Below are 20,564 nucleotides of genomic sequence, written 5' to 3' on the forward strand. Positions count from 1 at the left end.
CGCTTATTTTAATGAATGTTCCCCCTTTTTTCATTTGTTTATTTTTAATTTTATCCCAAAGACATTGCATTTTAATTTATTTTGCCCCACAGACAGTGTTTATTTAATATTATTTTTTACTGAAACTTTTTTATTTTCCATAGTGTGTTTATTATTTAATTTTATTTCTTAAATTTTTCCGTAGGGTGTATTTTTTTTATTAATGTATCTGTAATTTTTTATCCGTAATTTTATTAGAGATTATTATTATTTTCCGTACATTGTGTATTTTTACTTTATTTATCTATTCACACCGTAGACAGCAGAGTTTTTATTTATGCAGTTATTTTCCATTGACAGTGCGGTGCACACGCTGAGTGGGCTCTGAAGGAGGCGCATTCATACCGCTTTAATACTACATTACCCACAACCCCCCGCCCGCGCTGAGCCATGTTGTAGGAAATCCGCTTGCGGCGGATTATTGTAATCCGACAGAGGGTCTGGGCGACACATCGGATCACGACAGGAAAAAACTGAAGCGCAGCGGCCTGGAACAGATGCACCTTGTCCGAGAATAACGGGATAAAGCCGAGACATGATCCGCCGCGCCGCTCGGTGCTGCTGAAGCCAGAGATCGGCGCTGCTGCCCGGGCCGCTTCCTGCCTGGACCGCGGGTCGGCATCACCGCACCGCAGAGAGGAGTAGGGCAGAGCGGAGAGGCTCCGGTTTGTCGGTGAAACGGACGCCCTCGCTCCCTCTTCCCTACCCTGGTCAGGTCTGACTCCAGCTCGACTCGGTTCGCTTGCCCTGTACGCGGAGGGACGCGCTGCCGCCGCCGCTCCCAGCCCCACCACCAGCTAGCGCGGCTAGCTCGCTCCAGCTAGCCTGCTAGCTCGTCAGGAAGAATCGGTCCAGTTTAGTTCGGAATTTCTCCTGTTTTCCGGCCCGCAGCCCGCAGGGAGGGAGCATGTCGGCCAAAGACCAGAGCAAACTCTCCACCACGGAGCGGCCCGTCAAAGGTACGTGATTGTCCGGCTTTAGAGCGCGTTCCTGGGGCAGGAAGTTGACGGGTGTCGGGGCTAATGGCTTCGCTAAATGTGAGCAGCTGGATGTCAGAGCCGCAGTTAACGGTGATTTCTCCCCGAGCTGCCCGCTTTAACGCCTCTTCCACCAGGCAGGGGGAAACAGGCAGTCCGGCCAATCAATCAGCCCGCTAATCGATGCCGCGGCAGCTAACAACTTAGCCTTTTAGCTTAGCAGCCCTGAGCTCCAGATGTAGGTGTGCGGTGTGAGAGCCCGCCGTCAAGCCACGCTCGATGCTTGGGTTCACGCGGAAAGTCCGCACGACGCCGCGGATACCTGGATCCTGTCCGCGGGTATACACCGCCCCGTGTGCGGCAGGCAGCTGGCCTCGTAATGGTTCAGGGGTGAATAAACTGGCCTCGTCAACCCCCCGCCCCCGAATCTGCCCCGCTGTGTGTGTTTATGGAAAATGAGTTTGAAATTGAGGTTTGTGTGGAGGACTGAGCCACGTTCTGCTGCTGCGGTTTTTCTCTGCGGTGTTCAGAGCTCTCAGAGAGGCAGCAGCTGGTGCTTCACCGCTCTGCAGAACAAACACCCCCGAGACGAGCCCATCCGAGCCCGGAGGCAACCTCCTGCTCAGCATCACAGGCTCTCCGAACCCCTGCACACACACCCCACATTTAAAGACCTATCAATTTAATTTATTATAATTTAATGAAAATGTTTTTATTTTATTTTTTACGTTTTATAATTCAGTTCATCTTTATTTTGGATTTTTTTTCATTTATATTTTAGTTTTTTATTGTATCATTAGTGTTTTAGTTTATATTTGAAATGTTCTGCCATTTAATTTCACAAATTATTTAGTTTATGTTATGCTATGATTGTGGCGATTTCACAGTGTATAACCACATGGTTATTATTATTATCAATCAGGAAACAATATTAATAATATTAAAATGGTGGTGGATATTGTCTTTCTTTACTTCTGCTTTTGTTTTATTTTTGGAGTTTTTGATGGCACCTTAAAAAGTTGTTATTGCCCACTTTAGCCATCAATGAAATTATCCGGTTAGATTTAAACAGAACTTTTCATCTGCAGAAGGCTCATGAGTCTGAGAGACACTGCTCCCCACCAACATCTACTGTTTTATAAGACCTGCTTATTACACAGTAGATGAATAAAATTATTAAGTTCAATGTCGTTATCATTTCTTCATGATGAAACAGGAAGTAATGAAGCTATTAGGAGTTGTGTCTCCAAACGGGCGGCGTTGGGTTGTGAACTCTGGTTCCTGTTGAATCACTGAAGCCTAAAATAACTTCCTGCTGCTCCAAGCATCAATGAATTTGAGCGTTTTTAGCGTGTTTTAGACTCGACTGTTAGGCCGGCTAATGTATGCTGATTGATCAGGAGCACTGCACAGATGGGCCATCGCTGGAGCCCAGTTTGGTGGTTGCTGGAGAATAAAACGGCTTTCTCTCTGAGTCGTTGTGGTGTCGGGTGAAGCAGCAGGTGGGGTCATGTTTGATATGCTCACCGGGTTTGAGAAGCTTAGGAGGGCCACTGGTCATTACACAGACCTCCTTAATGCCGGTGCCGCCGCTCAGGAAGCCGATACGGCCGACTCTGAATGGATTTACCTGCTCAGAATCACCTTTGATTGTTTATCTGTGAGCACCAACACAACAACTCTTCCAGGAATATCTGGATGGATTTCCAGATCCACTCTAAGAGTTTATCAGTTCGTTTTTGAAAGTCCAGAACCTTATCCTTCTGATAAGCTGCCCTGAGCACTCAGCCTCACTGTTGGTTTTCTCTGATGACAACCTGGTTGCTGTTTGATTTGGGAATGGTCACAGAGAACAGCTCCTACTTGGATTCTGGGAATTTTCTTTGGGATGTTTCCACGTGTTGTTTGCAGCCCTGAATCAGCTCGATTGAATTATGTAATTACTTCAGGCTGAGCAGCTTGCTGCTGATGGCTGTAGTTCATCACAGCAGCCCAATCTGCAGCTTCCTGTTGAACCCTGTGTGTGTGCGCGTGCATGTGTGTTCTGGCCTTTTGGTTTAGTTACCGATGGTAATCGAATCAGTCGGGCCGTCTGCCTCGCTCGGCATGTGTAATGATTCTGTCCTCATTCATGATTGATGGAGCTGGGCTGGAGGATGCAGCAGGATTGCTCTGCTGTCCTGGCCTCTGTGATGGAGCTCCACCCTGGACCCCGTCCACTCCACCCACAGAGAATCGGGTCAGCACGGTCTCCAAAGCCTATAATCTTATGGTTATTCCATCCAACATCAAAAGGAAGGAAAATGCTGATCTGTTAAGGTGGTTAAGGTGTTAAGACTTTTTGGGGTGGGCCCGAGCACGGAGTGCCGTCTGGGGCCTGTCCCGCTCAGGGGTACACGCCAACCCTCACCCTGTACGTTCGGGCGTTGTGCAGTCAAAAAGGTGCACATCTGCAGCACTTTAAGGGTCACATGAAGTTAGACAGGTATTTGGGTATTTATGGTGTGATTGGAGCTCAGTATGAGAGACTTCACGTTAGTTTCTCCTTTCGTTGTTCTTAGCCTTGCTGTGGGTGCACCTCCTCACACGCAGAGTGGAGCAGAGGGAGGATGGGAAGGAGGTGGTGACCATCCAGGTGATGACAGAGCTGCTCCTCAGGTGTGACGCTGAAGCTAACAGGCGCTAGCGTTTGACCTCGGTTTGTGGTAGATGCGTGAAGTCGTGCAGAGGTGTTCAAGTATGAACTCGAGGCAAGACTGAAAGTAACACACACACAACTGCAGGTTATTAACAGTAATGTGAAGCTGTCAGCCCGACCTGCTCCAACTTGTGTGGATGAGTCAGTTTGGGTTATTCGGCTGTGTGGGGTTTGTTCCTGAGCAGTTCCTTTTCTCTGTCGGTCACGTTAACGTTGCTCGTTATCGATGGCTGCGTCGGCTGCAGGAAGCTGTGAGTTCATATATATGCAAACAAGATGAAAATGAGCTTCTTATCTAACGAGTTGTCATTCTCGTCCGTGCAGATGTTTGCATGGCGGCGTTAATGTGAGGCTCAGACTGAAGCCTTAGCTGTGATGGTTTGGCCTCAGACCAGTCCATAGACAGCACTGACCCCCCCCCCCCCCCCCCCCCCAAAAAATAAATAAATAAATAAATAAAAATAAGGGAAGGGGGGTCTTCCATGTTTGGCATGTGGGCTTCAGTCCGTGGGTTCTGTCGTTGCTGTTGCTTGTTTAAGTGAAGTTTCTTTGCACTCAGGTCTGATTCTGTGTGTCCTGCTGGTGTTTGCTCGCTGGCTGCACAGACAGAAACAAGCGGCCATCTGTGCTGGGCCGGCTCGCTGCTTTGCTTATGTTTGACTGGCAGGCAGCCGCGTGGCTTCAACAGCAAACAAAGTGCGGGGCGGCGGCGGCTGAGTTTACTAAGCATCTGAGCAGTTTCACTCTTCCTGTGTCCCTCCTGCTGATGGTTATTTGAATACCGCTTCCTGCAGCGGTCGGCAACACCTCCTTTTCACAATCGTGGTTTTGTTTTTCTCTCTCTCTCTTCACACACTCCACTCTCACTTCCGAGTTGTCGGGCAGATAAATTTGTCTGGTGGGGACTCGCAGCTGCTTTTACTTCGATGAACCAGTTCACGAGGAGCTGCGACGTGATTGGCTGAACACGTGCGGCCTGGTTTGGTTTCAGAGCTGCGTGCTGAACTAGAGCGCCGTGCCAGGAGCGAGTGTTCAGGAACATTCAGTGTCTGCGTGATTGCTCCCGTCTTCTTAGACCTTCCTCTCGGTGCATCACCGTGTTTATGTCACCTCAGCAGTCAGGTGACCAAACAGCCTCTGACCTCACAGCAGGTGAACTGGGCGGTCGGAGCCGGTGTGGCGGGGAAAGGTGATTAAAAACACAAAATACATGTTTGTGACCAATCACAGCGCACACTGACCCGCCTGTCTGACTGCACCGTCACTGAGTTCATGTAGACAGACACAGGTGATTCCAGGTCATAAATGTATCACATGACCTGGACCGTGCAGGTGAGAGCAGACAGTCATGTCATGTGTCCTTCTCCTCCTGCCTTTATATATTTTATATATTCTTTAACTGTGATTCTGATTCCTGCTGCAGTGCATCTGCTCGGGCTCAGCTGCTCAGTAACAGTTGTTACAGCAGCGGTTTTACAGCGTTGGTCCAAACACCTTTAAGGAACGTTAGTAACCGTGGGTGTAGAAGCTCGGCCCTGCCTGCTGGAGTCTGTGAGCAGCGACGGGTTTTCTTGAAATAAGCTGCTTGGTATTTCCTGCAGGGCTGGGCCGCGCCGCCACACTCTGCTGCTTTGTGTTCAGGACGAGCCCCGACATGCCGCGGACACCTCACCGACGCTGATCTGCCTGTGGGCCTGCGTGGTTGGCTCTGAGGTGTGACCTGGATAAGCTTGGATTTGAAGTCAGCGGGCCTGCTCTTTGCAAACAAAGCCGCGGGTACCCGGGTGATCTCAGGTGTGCTGCAAAGGCACGTCGTGACCTCGCTGATGATAAGAGCATTCCTAACGAGGCGTTATCTGAGCGTGGGAATGTTACAGCACAAAAACAGCCAGAAAACACCCGAACAGGGGACCAACCTTTATTAAAGATTACAGCAAGCGATCACCTGTCAGCAGGACAGGAATACGAGTTCCTGTTCAATATCATTAAATATCATCATTAAAAAGTATCAATTCTGTCCCTGAACAACAGCATGGAGCCCCTTTAAACTAAAGGGTGAAGGTTTTGTGTGTTCTGTATGAGGTCACAGTGTAACCGTGTCCCTTCTCTCTTTCATCTCTCTGCAGCCGTGCCGTATCCTCCTGGAGACCGCCTGACGGTCAAAGAGCTGTACGTGGACGGGAGGCCCAGTTTGGAGGTGCTCAAGGCCCATCTGGTAAAGGAGGGTCGGCTGGAGGAGGAGACGGCCCTGCGGATCATCAACGAGGGTGCCGCCATCCTCCGGCAGGAGAAATGCATGCTTGAGGTGGAAGCCCCCATCACAGGTAAAGCCTCGCCTTGACCCCGCCCACTTGGTATGTCAGCAACGTGCAGAGACATTTAAAGATGTCAGCTGAGAATTTATCACCAGCATGTTTTCCTCTTTGTTAATGATGAAAGAACACGGTCTGCTAACGCTAATGTTACAGCTTTGCATGAGCGACAGCTCATAATCATCCTCCTCTCAGCTCAGCCTGTGTCTGAAAGCGGCTGTAGTAACGCTGAGCTTGTTGTGTTTGTATGTGCAGTGTGCGGAGATGTCCACGGTCAGTTCTTCGACCTGATGAAGCTCTTCGAGGTGGGTGGGTCCCCCAGCACCACCCGTTACCTGTTCCTCGGGGACTACGTAGACCGAGGCTACTTCAGCATCGAGGTGCGTGTCTGTAGCTTCCTCGGCACAGGAAAGAAATGTCATTTGTTGCCTTTTTATACTTTTTGTGCTCTTGTTTTGTCTCTTTTTCATTATTTTTTTTGTTTTTTGGGTCACTTTGTTTGTCTTCGGGTTGTTTTCTTCCTTTTTTGGCTCTTGTTTTCGGTCTTTCTTTTGTGCTTGTCTTGAATCTTTTTTGGGTTGTTTTGTGGGTATTAGTTGGCAGTTGGGGCGTTCTCTCATTTATTCGTTAGCTCCTGCGTACTTATACCCGTCCAGGTTTGCTGTGCGTCTTCAGCCTTCCTGGGTGTTGTGGGAGTGTGTGCAGAGCTCGGAGTCGTCTTGTTTATTGTGTTGGAGTTGTCAGGATGTGTTGGTACAGAAATCCTGGCGTGACATTTGGAGACTCGGCCCGCACGGCTCTGCAGGGCATCTTTAAATAGTCATGGGTAATAAAAGGCACACTGTTTGCCCCCTCGCCGCCCTGACTGCCACACCCACTCTTCCACACAAACACACCCTGCTAGACACACACACTTACACAAACACACAAACTCAAACTCCAGCTGCGCCCCATCAGAGGGAGCACCGGGCGTCTTCTGGCATGGAGCTGCTGACATTTGTATGGCTGCCGTCGTGCTTCCTTGTTTGGGATTAGTGGACATCCTGGAGCTGCTCCTCCTCCTCCTCAGCTCTGCCTGGACCTCAGAGACGCCGTGTGTCATCGTCCTGTTTCAAAGTCACACTCAGTTTGCAGCAGCAGATGCTTGACTGAACTCTGTTAGTTTAGAGGTCATTTGTCTTCATAAAGACTCGTTTTCCAGACGACTCAACAGCCGCAGACCGAACGGCGTGCTGCGTGTCCCGACTCTGAGTCACGGCTGAATCAGCTGATTGCTCTAATGTCTTTTGTGTTTTTTGACCTTTTCAGACATTTAATTGGGCAGAAAAAGTCTCTCAGAAGTTTTAACTGCAGCTCAAATCTGAGTGTTTAGTCATACCACATGATCATGGCAGCACCGCATGCTTCAGTTCCTGTGACGTCCAGCACAGGCAGCAGTGAGTCGGCCCCCGTGTTAAAACGTTGTAGCACAAATAAACATGTTTGCAGACTGATGCACAAACTGTTTGCTCTCTGGAGAAAAGACAGTTTTGCCAATTATCCATAAACTAAGAGGAATCTCATTTACTGCTAAAAATCTTCACTTTTTAGCCACAAACCAGAAATTCTTGAGGTCGTCTCCTCTCTTTGAGGTTGTGTAGTTTTATTTTGTCTTGCTGTTCTCCTGCTGTTCTCTCCAGTCTCATCTTTCAAAGGCTGAATGGTGAAGCGTGCCGCTGCTCTTTTACTAACAAAGGGAACACGAGCGTAAAGTCACCCATGTCTGACACAAGCCGTGGCTTTACCAGCGCCATGAAGTTACATAATTGCATGTAGGAATGACAGCGTGCACGCAGCCCGACTCCAACACTGTTTATTCTTCTCGTCTTCCTCTGCGCTCGGCTCAGTTGAACAGCTCGACGCCTTCAGAGCAGAAAAAACATTAAATTGAAACAGGTGGTGCACAAAAACACAGGAGTGAGTGGCAGCTGAAAGGATCCGTGGGTTTGTTTGGAGGTTGAGGATGACGTCCGTCAGCTGCCGGTTTACTGCATGTCAGTGCTTCAGCAGCTCTTTCCCTGATGGAGATGAAGGTTTCTCCATGATACTCGTATTCCCTCTGCACCGAGAGTTTCTGCTCGAGGACTGTCGGCCCCGGCCTGTAGCGATCAATAATGGCATCGACTAATCCCCCATAATTAATGAATCTGTCAGAGTCAGTAAACAGCGGCGGATCATCTCACAGCGTCGGGCTGCTGTTAGTCATCTCACAGCCTGCAGACCTCCTCCTCTGCCGGCCTCCACCTTCAGTCATGGCGGTGAACCGGGAATGATAATCCAACGTTATCATCCTGATTATTATGTCACATTCAGCGTAAACCTTTTATGTTTGTGCTTTATTTTCACCATGACGGTGTTGCCTCTCCCCACCTTAAAATCTCACATCACTCACAACAACAGCTGGACTGTTTAACTGAAGGAGAATTTGGACCCAGGAGCGGTTAACTCCATCAGTCTTAGAGAACTGTTCACGTGGAGTCAGGTGATGGTGTTTCTCACGATTGTGTGTGTGTGTGTGTGTGTGTGTGTGTGTGTGTGTGTGTGTGTGTGTGTGTGTGTGTGTGTTACTGCAGTGTGTACTGTACCTGTGGGCCCTGAAGGTCAACCATCCCAACACCCTCTTCCTCCTCAGAGGCAACCACGAGTGCCGACATCTCACAGAGTACTTCACCTTCAAGCAGGAGTGTAAGTGTTTGTCCTCACACACCAGCATCAGAGACCGCTTATCTGACTGCAGCTGACCTTGGTGTGTGTGCGTTTCCAGGTAAGATAAAGTACTCTGAGCGTGTATACGATGCCTGCATGGAGGCGTTTGACTGCCTGCCTCTGGCCGCCCTCCTCAACCAGCAGTTCCTGTGTGTGCACGGAGGTCTAAGCCCTGAGATCACCTGCCTGGATGACATACGAAAGGTGAGATGTGTTACATCACGAAAGGGCTGACAGCCAGAGTCTTCAGTAGGCACGTCACTGATAGTCTGAAGTTTTGCATTTTTCATCGGTTTCTAATAATAACGTAAATGTTTGTAAATGTTTATAAACCACAAGCCTGAATCTGACTTCACTGACTTCTCTGTTTACGACATGTGCTGGCCCATGGCTGGCTTACTAGGGTCAGCCAATCAGAAGAAAGTGTGCTTTTAGGGAGGAGGGCCTTAGGAAGAGTGAGAGAGTTATTGAGAGAGAGTTTGGCTCTTGTCCCAAAAGGCTGATTCTGTTCATCTGGACATGGCGTTTTTAGTGGGAGAAGCTTTCGTCACTCATCCAAGTGACTTCTTCAGTCTCAGCTGACTGCAGGTTTCCACAATCTTATAAACAGTACATTTACATAATGACTGAAACCAGCCCACTGAAGGAACAATGGGGCTGTGAGGTCAGTTCCTTGATCCTTAATGAGTGATGAGTGACAAAACATTTCTCCCACTGAAAACGCTACGTCCAGATGAACAGAATCAGCCTTTTGGGATTTACTTACCTGGATGATTGAGAATGCATCAAGATATTAGAAGAGCCGGCAGGCGAAGAATCAGAGCTGGAAACGATTTACTCTTCTTGGTGGTGGTTTATAAACACATTCTCTTTTAGAGAGGTTTCACAATGAGCTCACCTGAAACCCTGGCTGATTGGGACCCACACCCAGTTTCACACCTTGGCTCAGGCGATTAGAGGATCATCAGGGGGTCCTTTTGTCCCTCTGTGGGGGGTCACTCCCATGAGGTTTAAATCTGGGACTCTCCACCATTTGACCTTAGAACTGAAGAAGCTTCTCGGATGAGAGGTGAAACGTCTTCAAGCAACTTAAAGAAGTCCAGACGCTTTTCTTTGCAAGCTCCTTTGACTACGATGACCTGGATGACTGAGAACCTCACAGACACATTCTCTTTTAGAGTTTAAATTATCTGAAATTTTCCTGTTTTTTCCAGCTGGACCGGTTTAAGGAGCCTCCGGCATTCGGGCCAATGTGCGACCTGCTGTGGTCAGACCCGGGCGAGGACTACGGCTCAGAGAAGACCCAGGAACACTTCTGCCACAACAGTGTCAGAGGATGCTCTTATTTCTACAGGTACAAGCCACGCTGCTGCCGCCCGAGCACCAAAAAGCAGAGCGCTCTGTTAATCCGAGCTGATTAAAGCTTTTACAAACAATGGCTTATCTGTGGATAAGTGAGTGCCGTTAAATCCGCTGTCACACAGATACTGAAAATAAATATTAGCATTCCCTGCTCTGTCTTAATAGTTAAGCTGAATCTGCAGCGTTGACACTGCTCGGAAGTCACAGGGCGACGAAAGCTGCTCCTAAGCCTCTTTTAGCCACCATTAGTTTGTTTCAGTAGCTCGACATTTACAGAACTCATTACAGCGAGCATGTTTGTGGCCGTCTGGCCTTTATTACCGAGTCAGCACACACAAACCTGAGTGAGCATCTGGGTCGCTTCAGACGGCGTCTCAGACCCATCACTGGACACGACTGACTGGGAGGATCCACACAGACCCACACCACTACAGGAAGTAAAGACGGCCTTACTTAGGGTGGAGGCCACATATACAGTGAGAGAAAAATGTGACGCTGCATCGATTTTAACGTGAAATAATTCAAGAACAGAGGCAGCAGCATCAGAAGTTTACTTCCCGTCTATTTTTAGGGTCAGAAAAAAGGTCTGGGTTTTTTTTTTTTTTTTGTTCTGGTTTTTTTTTTAAACGTTGCTCAATAAAAGTCTGCTCCTATCAATCACCGATACAGGAAGTGTATCCTTTATTAAAGTAAACCGATAGCTCCCTGCAGTTTTTAAGACAATGTTTTCTTGCACTTCCTGACGCGAAGCATCGGTGACCTCTGCTGGAGGTTTCATCCTGTTAAATGGGAGTTTTTTCTCTCAAATGTCGCCAAGCGTTTGCTCAAAGGGTGTCATGTGATAACTGTGGGGTCTTTATTAAGCTCCCTGAGTTAGCTGCTGTTGTGATTTGGTGTTATACAAAAATAAATTGAAATGTTCCTCAACTGTAAGCCTCGGGCTGCATGATGCTGGTGGCCTCAGGCTTAAACTCAGGTTTAAGTGATGATTGTGTGACATCACCTGCACACCTGACCCATGCAGACTGAGCTTCATGAAGGCGCCTCCATCTTCTTTAATGTGTGGTTTGCTGAATGAATCATCTCCTTGAACTTTAGTCAAGTGATGAAGGGGATTCATTTCTGGGCTTTGCTTTTACTTGAGTGAGTGTGGATTAAAGAAAAAAACTCAGGGTGTGTGTGTGTGTGTGTGTGTGTGTGTGTGTGTGTGTGTGTGTGTGTGTGTGTGTGTGTGTGTGTGTGTGTGTGTGTGTGTGTGTGTGTGTGTGTGGGGTATGATTTTCTGAAGTGAGCTGGCATTTCTGTGAGGATCTGATTCCCCCCCCCCCCCCCGTGTAAAGCCCCGACCTTAATTAATCCTAATTTTAGCGCTTTCAGCATCGCTTGTCATACTCGAGTTTGAGCAGCCCTCTTAGCTGTCATGGTAACTGCGGTGGGTTGGAGGAGGCGGTTCTGATGCTCATCACGTTCAGTGAGATCACCTCCATCTGTGTGTGTGTGTGTGTGTGTGTGTCTTGTAAAAGCCGTTCTTTAAAACTCTTCTTGTTGTGTGTGTGTTTCAGTTACCCGGCAGTCTGTGACTTTCTGATGAACAATAACCTGCTGTCTGTAATACGAGCACATGAAGCTCAGGACGCTGGGTGAGTTCATTACGGCTGTTTATAAACAAAAGTGTGTTTTCATGACCGTGTGTGTGTGTGGCCTGCCCCTCGTGGATTTTAGAGGAAGTGCAGTGTTTTTAAAGCACCGTCCATTTTTCTCCGGCAGGTATCGAATGTACAGGAAAAGTCAGACGACGGGGTTTCCTTCTTTAATCACAATCTTCTCGGCTCCCAACTACCTGGATGTGTACAACAACAAAGGTAAGAGGACCAGAGGAGGAGGGAAACCATGGCAGCAGGAGGCAGGCTGATGGAGTCAAGATAATGAGTGTGTGTGTGTGTGTGTGGTCCTCAGCGGCGGTGCTGAAATACGAGAACAACGTGATGAACATTCGGCAGTTTAACTGCTCCCCTCACCCTTACTGGCTCCCCAACTTCATGGATGTCTTCACCTGGTCTCTGCCCTTCGTTGGAGAGAAAGGTGAGGGTCAAAGAGGAGGGAGGATCTTTCTAAAGTTTGCATTCTGTGATAACCAATCAGACATGCCGCTGTGTGTGTCCTCTGAAACAGTGACGGAGATGCTGGTGAACGTGCTGAACATTTGCTCCGATGACGAGCTCCTATCCGAAGCCGACGACACGGGCGAGGGTAAGAACGCCTTTAGCCACACCCATTTAGTTTCCACACATGCTCAGTAAGGCTCGGCCTGCACGGACGGCAGTTTGGCACCTTTGCATTTCTTGCCATGTTAGGTTCACATGGTCACGAGGGTGTCGCACATACCTCCTGCAGCAGGTTCACACGTTTTATTTTCACTGTCTTCACAGTGAATTCTGTGCGGTTTTCTTAGATAAAGTGCAGCTCGCAGCAGTGAGACAGGATATCAGACTATCCTTGAACACACGACACTGACCTCTGATGGCGGTGATAAAAACACGACTCTGTGCTGAAAGCTTTAGTTTTCTTACAGTCGAGCTGATGTAAAGTGGATCTGATCCATGTCTCTGCTGTTCCAGTGGGACTTTCATGGTAAAATATCTAATCATGAGCTCAGTCTGTGTTCAGTAATCTCTGTGAGCCCAAAGCTCAGCATGCACACTGCTCTGAACACCCAGTTTACCCCTTTTTTTCCCTACTTTTGGATCTCTGTGATGTCATAGAGAGCAGGGCTGAGATGTTCTGGTTTAGATCAGCTTCACTGGAAGTGCTGTATGCCAGCCAGATGGTGCTCTGGGGTGTTTTATTAGCTGCTGACAGGCTGACTGTGGAGGCCGGCGAGTCAGAGAAGCCTTAAAAAAAAAAAAAAAAGTTGTCAGTAGTATCTGGCGTGTTGCCATGGCGACCTGCAGCGGGTGCTTAACACTGAATGTAAATGAATCAGATGCGTTGGGGCCCAGGGAGGAAGTGAAACCCTGAGGGAAGTCGATGTGTGGCGGCAGCTGTTAGAACGAGTTTGGCTCATAACTGCGAGAGCGCAGTCGCTATTAGCCCCGCCTCCTCTGTGGTTCGCTGATTATTACTGTGATAATCTCTGCTAACAATGAGACGGTTATGAGGAAGATGAAGGAGATACCTGCTGTGGGGTTTACAGTCTTACTGATTCAGGAAGAAATAAATGTTTTATTCCGTCAGAGTTACAGGTCAGCTCAGATTATCACTCATCCTCTGAATTAATCATTAATGCTCAGAACACTTCAGCAGGTCTCTGAAAGGAAGACGACATCGAGCTGTGTGCGTGTGCATTAAACACTCAGGTTATCACAGCTTCCTCTAGTCTTGGATCTTTGTGATGTCACAGAGAGTCAAAGTTTTGTTTACCAGGGCAGACAATCAGAACATGGTTTCCTTAAAGGAAGATGAGCTAAAAAAAAGCTTGTTTCAGAGTGAGCTGAGGCTCAGGATCAGATATAGAAGCATTATTCTGAATTGTGCATACAAAGCTGCTCTACGAGTGTTCAGGAATAAAAACCTGGAGCAGGAAATGGGCAGAACTGTGAATCCACTCCGACAGCTCGATCAGTGTCGGCCTGAAGCTCAAGAAACTGAGGAAACTATTTTTAAATAGTCTTTACTTGTGTGGACGGGGAATGATGAAAAAAGAGGAGCCTGTTGGGTATTTTTGAATGATGAGCTCTGGAATTAAATTTAAAAAAAAAACTCGGGGAAAATAAACTGGATCAAATTTACTGCAGCAAACTGAGATTGAAAGAAAATGTTTTTAACTGTTAAAAGTCCAAAATGTATTCCCTCAATCACATTTACCAAAGACAGCTACTTTTCTAGGGCGCTTCCGGCCCCTGGGCCTTATGTTTGACACCCCTGGGAGAAACAACTTGAACTATAAATGTGTCATAATGCTTTAAACTTACTGAAAACTCGCTGCATGGGTGACGTGCTCGGGTTCATTGGGTTTAAATATGTCTGTGCATCATCTGTTTTCTCGTGTGACGGTTCACTGAATTTGTGAAATTTTAGACCAATTTGTTTGCTTAAAAATATACTTTTCCTCTGCTCAAATTATTATGTGGTAGTTAGAAGTTCCCATCAGGTCATAACTAGTCTGCACATTCGGTGTATTTTTCTATGCATGTGACTTTTTTAAAGTCTGTGTGTTTGTTATTTCTGTGCACAAGTTACTTATTTCTGATTTAAGGCTGGTTCACACAGTTGAATTCTCCGACCCAGCTGCTTGGCTCTGAGGTTTTTCTCACTGTGTTCTGCAGATGTCTTGGTTAAATCCAGTTCTGCCTCAATTTCTAAAAACAGTCAGACTCGCATCTTGATATCCTTACGAACGTTTCGTCGACCCTGACAAGCTTCCGCAGTATAGATCGAGTTCTTCATTTCAAATGCCACCAAACTTTTCAAGACTTTTTCCATTCTACTCCTCAGGTGGCGCTCCGGCTGTCAGGAAGGAGGTGATCAGGAACAAGATCCGGGCGATTGGAAAGATGGCTCGCGTCTTCTCCGTGCTCAGGTGTGTTTTATATTCCTGAAGGTTTGGGTGAAGTTTATACTGCAATGAGACTCTTTAACATCAGGGCCATGTTTAGAAGCAGGAGACGGTTTAAGTCCTTTTTCTGTACGATTTCTTTCTTTCTTTTTTTAATCGTCACTCTAAAATGTGGAATAAAGAGGTTGTTGGAGCACAGTACTGAGAGTTTTGCTCCACTTTGATTTAAGGCTAATGAGTTTCTCAGTCGTTTACATTTGTCCTCCTTTGATTCTGTGGAAGTGTGTCAGAATAATTTGTCCTTAAAGTGTGACTGCTCCTCTTCAGAAAATGTCTTGCTGTTATTTTAAGGCTCAGGAAAGCATCGCAGGCTCCTTATCTTCAGTCCGTCTTTATGACTGAGTTGATCTCTATCAGCAGTTTAGTTCTACTTCTGTTTGCACTCACTTCTTCAACCGAGAACTTTGTTTCATTACAGCTTGGTGTCTTTTTACTGAAGTGCAAATCATAAAATGAAAATTAGGACTATAATAAAATCAAATGAAACGGTCCCACACCCAGGATATCAGATATGATATAAAACCACAGATACAGACACGTGCAAAGAACAAAAGCCTGAAAAAACAGGTCAAGTTTAAACCAGTTAACCAGATGTATATTGGCCCGTGTACGGGAATCTGAACAGCTCAGCAGCGTTTCATTGGACCTGCTGCTAACAGAAGCTCATTAATGCTTTCTAAACTAACAGGTTTAACAGATATCTGCACATGAATATTTAGACATGTTGGGAAATGGACAGTCTTTGGTACCAGAAGCATTCTGAATTCTGATTGGCTTTGGCTATAATCAGGCGAAAAGTCGGTGTGGTTTGGACAAAGTCGGACTGATAAGGTGGGATTTTTTCACACCTAACCAACACAAACGAGGGTGTGTTTGCCTGGTATTTAGACTTGGCTTCAGTTACTCGGGTTTGACCTAAACAAATATTATGTTTGAACAAATCAGTTTGTTGTACAGTTTGAGTAATTTAGTAGAACTAAACATTTAGTTCAGCCACAGATGAATTCAACCCTGACTTCTTTAGAGAACTGACATCAGCCGAGTAGGAACAAATAGCCGTGTGTTGTCTGGATAGAGCAGCACCTTTATTATTTATTATTTATTTATTAGAAGGGTGAATAAAAAAATTGCAGCAGGCCAGTGATTGACCATGTCTTTCAGCTTTTATGTCTTTATGAAAATCACTTCATGTTTCAGTTATTTTTGCAAATCCCGTCATCTGCAGTAAAAGACTAAACAGGTGACTTGTCTCCTGGTGGAGAGGAACAAGCTTTCCTCAGAAAACTGAGAAAGCGGTTTGCATGTGTTTGCATCTCAGTGTGGTTGCTAATAAAGAGTACCTCCACCTAAGCAGAGCTTAAAAAGGCTCCCAAGCTGGAGCTCTACAAACGTGCTTTGTTCCTAGTTTCTGCTGTGTTGGCACACAGGAAACACACAGGAGGCTATGAAAGGTTGTGTGGAGCTTTGAGCTCTGGTTATATCATAAACAATAATCTGGAGAGCTAATCTGGTAGAATGTTGGTGAACCTGGTCAGGAGGAGTCCTTGTTTCTTCTTTCAGGTTTGTTGTGCAGCAGTGACCTCCTCCTCCCATCTGTGCTATCTCTGAAAACATCACGCCGTCATATTTAGACTTCCTGTCTGGAGGCTTTTGAAGTTAACTGTGCCTCATCGGTGACACGATCAGCTGACACTCTCTAATGATGTTGTGTTTGTGTGTCGACAGAGAGGAGAACGAGAGCGTACTGCAGCTGAAGGGGCTGACCCCGACGGGGACGCTGCCCCTCGGTGTTTTGTCCGGCGGTCGGCGGACTCTGCAGAGCGGTGAGTGCGAGCGCAGCGGAACATCCCACCAAACACTAACCCAGAGTCCAGCTAACACTAACCGCCCCATGCCTGCACTCACACCGAGAGACTAACCGCCGAGAAACTGCCCCCGCCTCATCAGCATGTAGCCTGGTGGAAATGTCGAGTGTCCTCAATTCTCCTGTGACGGACCAACCTGTGCACATCTCTGCAGCACACTGGCCTTCAAAGACGAACGGCTGCAGGGAGAGCAAGCACATATCAAACTGCATTTACTTATTTTCATGGATTAATGGCTAATTATACTTATTATTACAAAGCCTGAAAACTTCACCCACACTCCTGGTCCTGATCTGGTCATGTAGATCACTTCATCAGCTGCAGCTTGTGGCAATATTCCAGGTTATATGTATAACGTCTGTATTTATGGAGGTGAATTCATATTAAATGTTAAAGTAGTCGCCTGAACCTCGACCTTTTGTCCCCCTGGTAAAAACCATCATCACCAGGGTCAGACTAACCAGCGGGTCTTACTTCAGAGCAGGGTAGGTCGGAGTTGGCGGCATGAACTTTGCACCACTGAATCAGGACCGATTGGGAGCTGCGTCACGTTTAGACGCCAAAATCGTCACTTTGATATGACGGTAGAGTCAGGCGCGGGTGGTTTGTCTTTGCGGTTTCCGACAGACCCCCATAAACCCAATGAAGATGTTAGCTGTGCTCTAATCTCGGACTCTGTGGTCAGGATGGTGGGGTGGTGGGGGGTGGGTGGGGTTGTATGATGATTGACTCCATGTTAACAGGACTGATAACGTGACTGACTGAATGCATTGATATATAATGTTCCCACTCTCTCTCCATTGGTTTTTTGGCATGGCACTTCTACTCACGCTTACACAGCCACCGTAGAGGCAGAAGAGGCACGAGGTATGCAACCGACCCTCCGACTCTCTGTGTGACTGTCTGTGTTCACCCACTCTGAAATATGTCTGTGCTGTTGGTGTCTAATGTTCAACCTGAACCTTTTATGAGCTAATGTGAGAGCTGATTATTGATCACCTGTTTCTTTGTCTTCATGCTGTCTTTGTCCTGTTTCAAGTAAGTTTCCTCACCTTCTCTTCGTGTTTTTAAAAGTGACTGTTTGTGCAGCGGGTCAGAAACGAGCCAGCAGGACAGCAAAAGTTCACACACAAGTTCTAAAATAAAAAGTGAAATATTTTTAATGATGTTACACGCTAATAAAATACTGTAGTAAAATACTAATCTGTTACTAAAATTTAAAATGTTAAATGGTAAATAATAAAATATCTAAATAATATTAACATAATTGCCATAATTATATATTACTAATTAGAAATATCCTTAAAGTACAAAAATATTGCTGAAAATAATTTTGATTAAATGTTTTCTTTACATTTTTGACAATTTATTTTATAAATTAAATGGAATTTGTTAAAAGTAATAGAAGTATTTTACTGAAATTTTAAAGAAAAATCTCAAAATTATTTTAAAATATTTCTTAAAACTGGAAAGTTTTTTTACACAATAACATGATTTTTTTTCACCAGATATTTATTTTTAGGAGAAATCGTTGAAATGTGTCATAAAATATTAGCATTACGTGCAGACATTGAAAATACATTTTAAAGTAAAGCTGGACGGCGGCATCCAGCGCTGGCGGTGACCTTCTGACCCGGCTGTGCTTGACGTCTCCTCGTGTCTAACCTCTTCCTGTTTCCTCGCAGCCATTCAAGGCTTCAACCCGCAGCACAAGATCCAGAGCTTCGAGGAGGCGCGAGGGCTGGACCGCATCAACGAGAGGATGCCGCCGCGTCGCGACAGCAAGCAGCACGAGGCCCCGCCCTCCCTCAACAACCTGCCGGCAAGCACCGGACCCCCGGACAAGAACGGCACCAACGCTCAGGCCTAGACCCTCCCCCTCCTCTCCCTCCTTCTCTCCTTCCCTGCCTCCTTTCCTTTCCTCCCCTCCCTCCTCCCTCCGTCACGAGCGGCAGACGAGGCCGTTCAGTCCGAGCGACTCGCCGCGCTTTATTTATTACATCATCGGTTAAATATCGTAGATCCAGACTGAACAGGAAAAGTCTCAGCGCCGCTCGATGCCTCCAATCAGGAGGCAGCTGGTACTTGATGCCACACCTTCGTATCAGCCACACCTCTTTTTCTTCTTTTTTCTTCTTTGGTCCGGGGAGGAAGTGACGCTCATTCAAACGCTGTGTTCGTGCCCACACACACACACACACACACACACACACACACACACACACCCACACACCCATCCTTTCTTATGCCAATGATAGTGTGACTGAGCTCCGCCGAGCGAGTATTTACATTTATAATATATGTATATTTTAATTGTTCCCTCTTTTCAATGTGATGTTTTTTTTTTTTTTTTTATAACATAGACTTAGGCTTTAACTATCCAGGTGGGAGGGGGCGGAGCGAGAGTGGAGGCAGTGGAGGGAAAGAGTTGAAGGTTCTGCTTTATTAAAACTGAGTTTCTGAGCTGAAGCTCCTAATTCTGGAAAAATGACTCGAGCCTCCCCGGCCGGTTGAACTTCAGACAGATCTGTTATATTCCGATATTTTGGAAAAGCCGGGAACGCGTCATGCTCCTGTTTTACAGGAGTGAGTTTAACATGGCCTCCACTGGCGCTCCAGCGCGTTTTAGTGAAATGCACCTTTACAAATCCATCGCAGCTCTTTGGGAAAATTGTTATAAAAGAATTATATTAAAATCATTGGTCAAAAATATCTGAGAAAAATGGAAATGACAGCCTGAGAAAATATTTTAATGAATTAAAAACTCAAAAGAGAATTCTGCCAAAACAAATCAGAGAAAATCTGAAAATTATAATTTGTGAAACTTGTGAGAGGAAAAAAAGTTTAAAAAAAAGTGTACATAAATAAAGTCATCTGTTAATAAATGGCTTGAGTGCTGACGCAGAATAAAGCTGAATCATTTAACATGACGGCAGTCAGAAACCACCGATCCTCCTAGTCTCTGAGCTGGATGTAAATAATAATCATAATCATCAATATTAATAATTTACGTCATTTTTGATTGAAATTGATTGAGACCGGCAGTTTTAGTAGAACAGAAGAGCCCTTCACACAAAGAGGAGGAGGGAGTTTCAGGTGTGCTTCAGGTGTGATGAGGACCTGCGTGGGTTTGATTTGACTCTTGATTTATTTTTGGTGGGGGGGGTTTGCCGGGCCTCATTTCTCAGAACATATCTCACCGAATGTACAGAGAGGAAAAAACATCTGGATGTTTGTCTGTAAGCAGCTGGATTTGTTCCTGCGAGGCCTCATCTCTGTAGACGTTTCACTCATTCAATAAAAACTCAACAACAGCTGCTCAGTGTGTGTCTGTGTGTGCTTTGGTCTCAAGGACGCCGTCTGTGTGCGAACAGGTCGCCGAGCAGCTGCCAATCAGAGTGCGGCGTGGGAGGTGGTCCTTTGTGCAGCTTTTATCTGTTACCAAGCAACGCAGACTCTCCACATCATCACCTGCTGCTCACTCCACGTGAAGTAGCTCGCAGCCAGGCGGGAAAGGCTGACGATGATTCAATTTAATTAAAAAAATAAAATATGGTGGTGGGGGTGTTTGGACTGCTCACAGCAGAAACCGTCAACAGCGAGCTGGGAGGTGTGACGCTGTAGTAACAGGAAGAGGCATTTCCAATCTCCTGTGACTCGGTCACACCTGACACAGCAGGAGATCTGCTGCTTGGACTTCTGGAGAACCAAAGGAGATGAGCACACAGAGGTGTTCAGATGAACTTTGACCTTTCAGGCTGTGTTTTCCTGCCAACATTAGTGCTGTGAGCTCAGTGTAAATGATTTGACTCCCGTCTTTGTTTTCAATGAGTAAAAGCAAGGGTGTCAAACGTAAGGTGCAAGGGCCAGATCTGGCTCGGGAAAGTCTTTGATCCGGCCCGCTGGATGTCTTTGGAAAATGAAAAATTATAAATGAATAAAGAATATAAA

The 20,564-nt window shown here is 46.4% G+C and overlaps 1 protein-coding gene across 3 annotated transcripts; it reads left to right on the top strand.

The window, feature by feature from the left end:
- The first annotated feature begins 401 nt into the window (after positions 1–401).
- ppp3ccb (protein phosphatase 3, catalytic subunit, gamma isozyme, b) lies at positions 402–19,930 on the top strand. Of its 3 annotated transcripts, none has more exons than XM_026174677.1 (14): positions 402–998; positions 5,841–6,038; positions 6,282–6,406; positions 8,639–8,750; positions 8,830–8,975; positions 9,986–10,125; positions 11,696–11,773; positions 11,901–11,995; positions 12,090–12,215; positions 12,306–12,383; positions 14,628–14,712; positions 16,474–16,571; positions 17,454–17,480; positions 18,299–19,930. In XM_026174677.1, exons 1-14 carry the CDS (start codon positions 947–949, stop codon positions 18,481–18,483), a joined length of 1,545 nt encoding a protein of 514 aa, XP_026030462.1. In that variant the 5' UTR covers positions 402–946; the 3' UTR covers positions 18,484–19,930. The 3 variants fall into 3 exon arrangements, with proteins under 3 accessions (XP_026030462.1, XP_026030463.1, XP_026030464.1); XM_026174678.1 differs by having other exon boundaries at positions 18,308–19,930; XM_026174679.1 differs by lacking the exon at positions 17,454–17,480.
- The last annotated feature ends 634 nt before the right edge of the window (positions 19,931–20,564 follow it).

This window comes from Astatotilapia calliptera, chromosome 7 (genome assembly GCF_900246225.1).
Source record: "Astatotilapia calliptera chromosome 7, fAstCal1.2, whole genome shotgun sequence".
Taxonomy (NCBI): Eukaryota; Metazoa; Chordata; class Actinopteri; order Cichliformes; family Cichlidae; genus Astatotilapia; species Astatotilapia calliptera.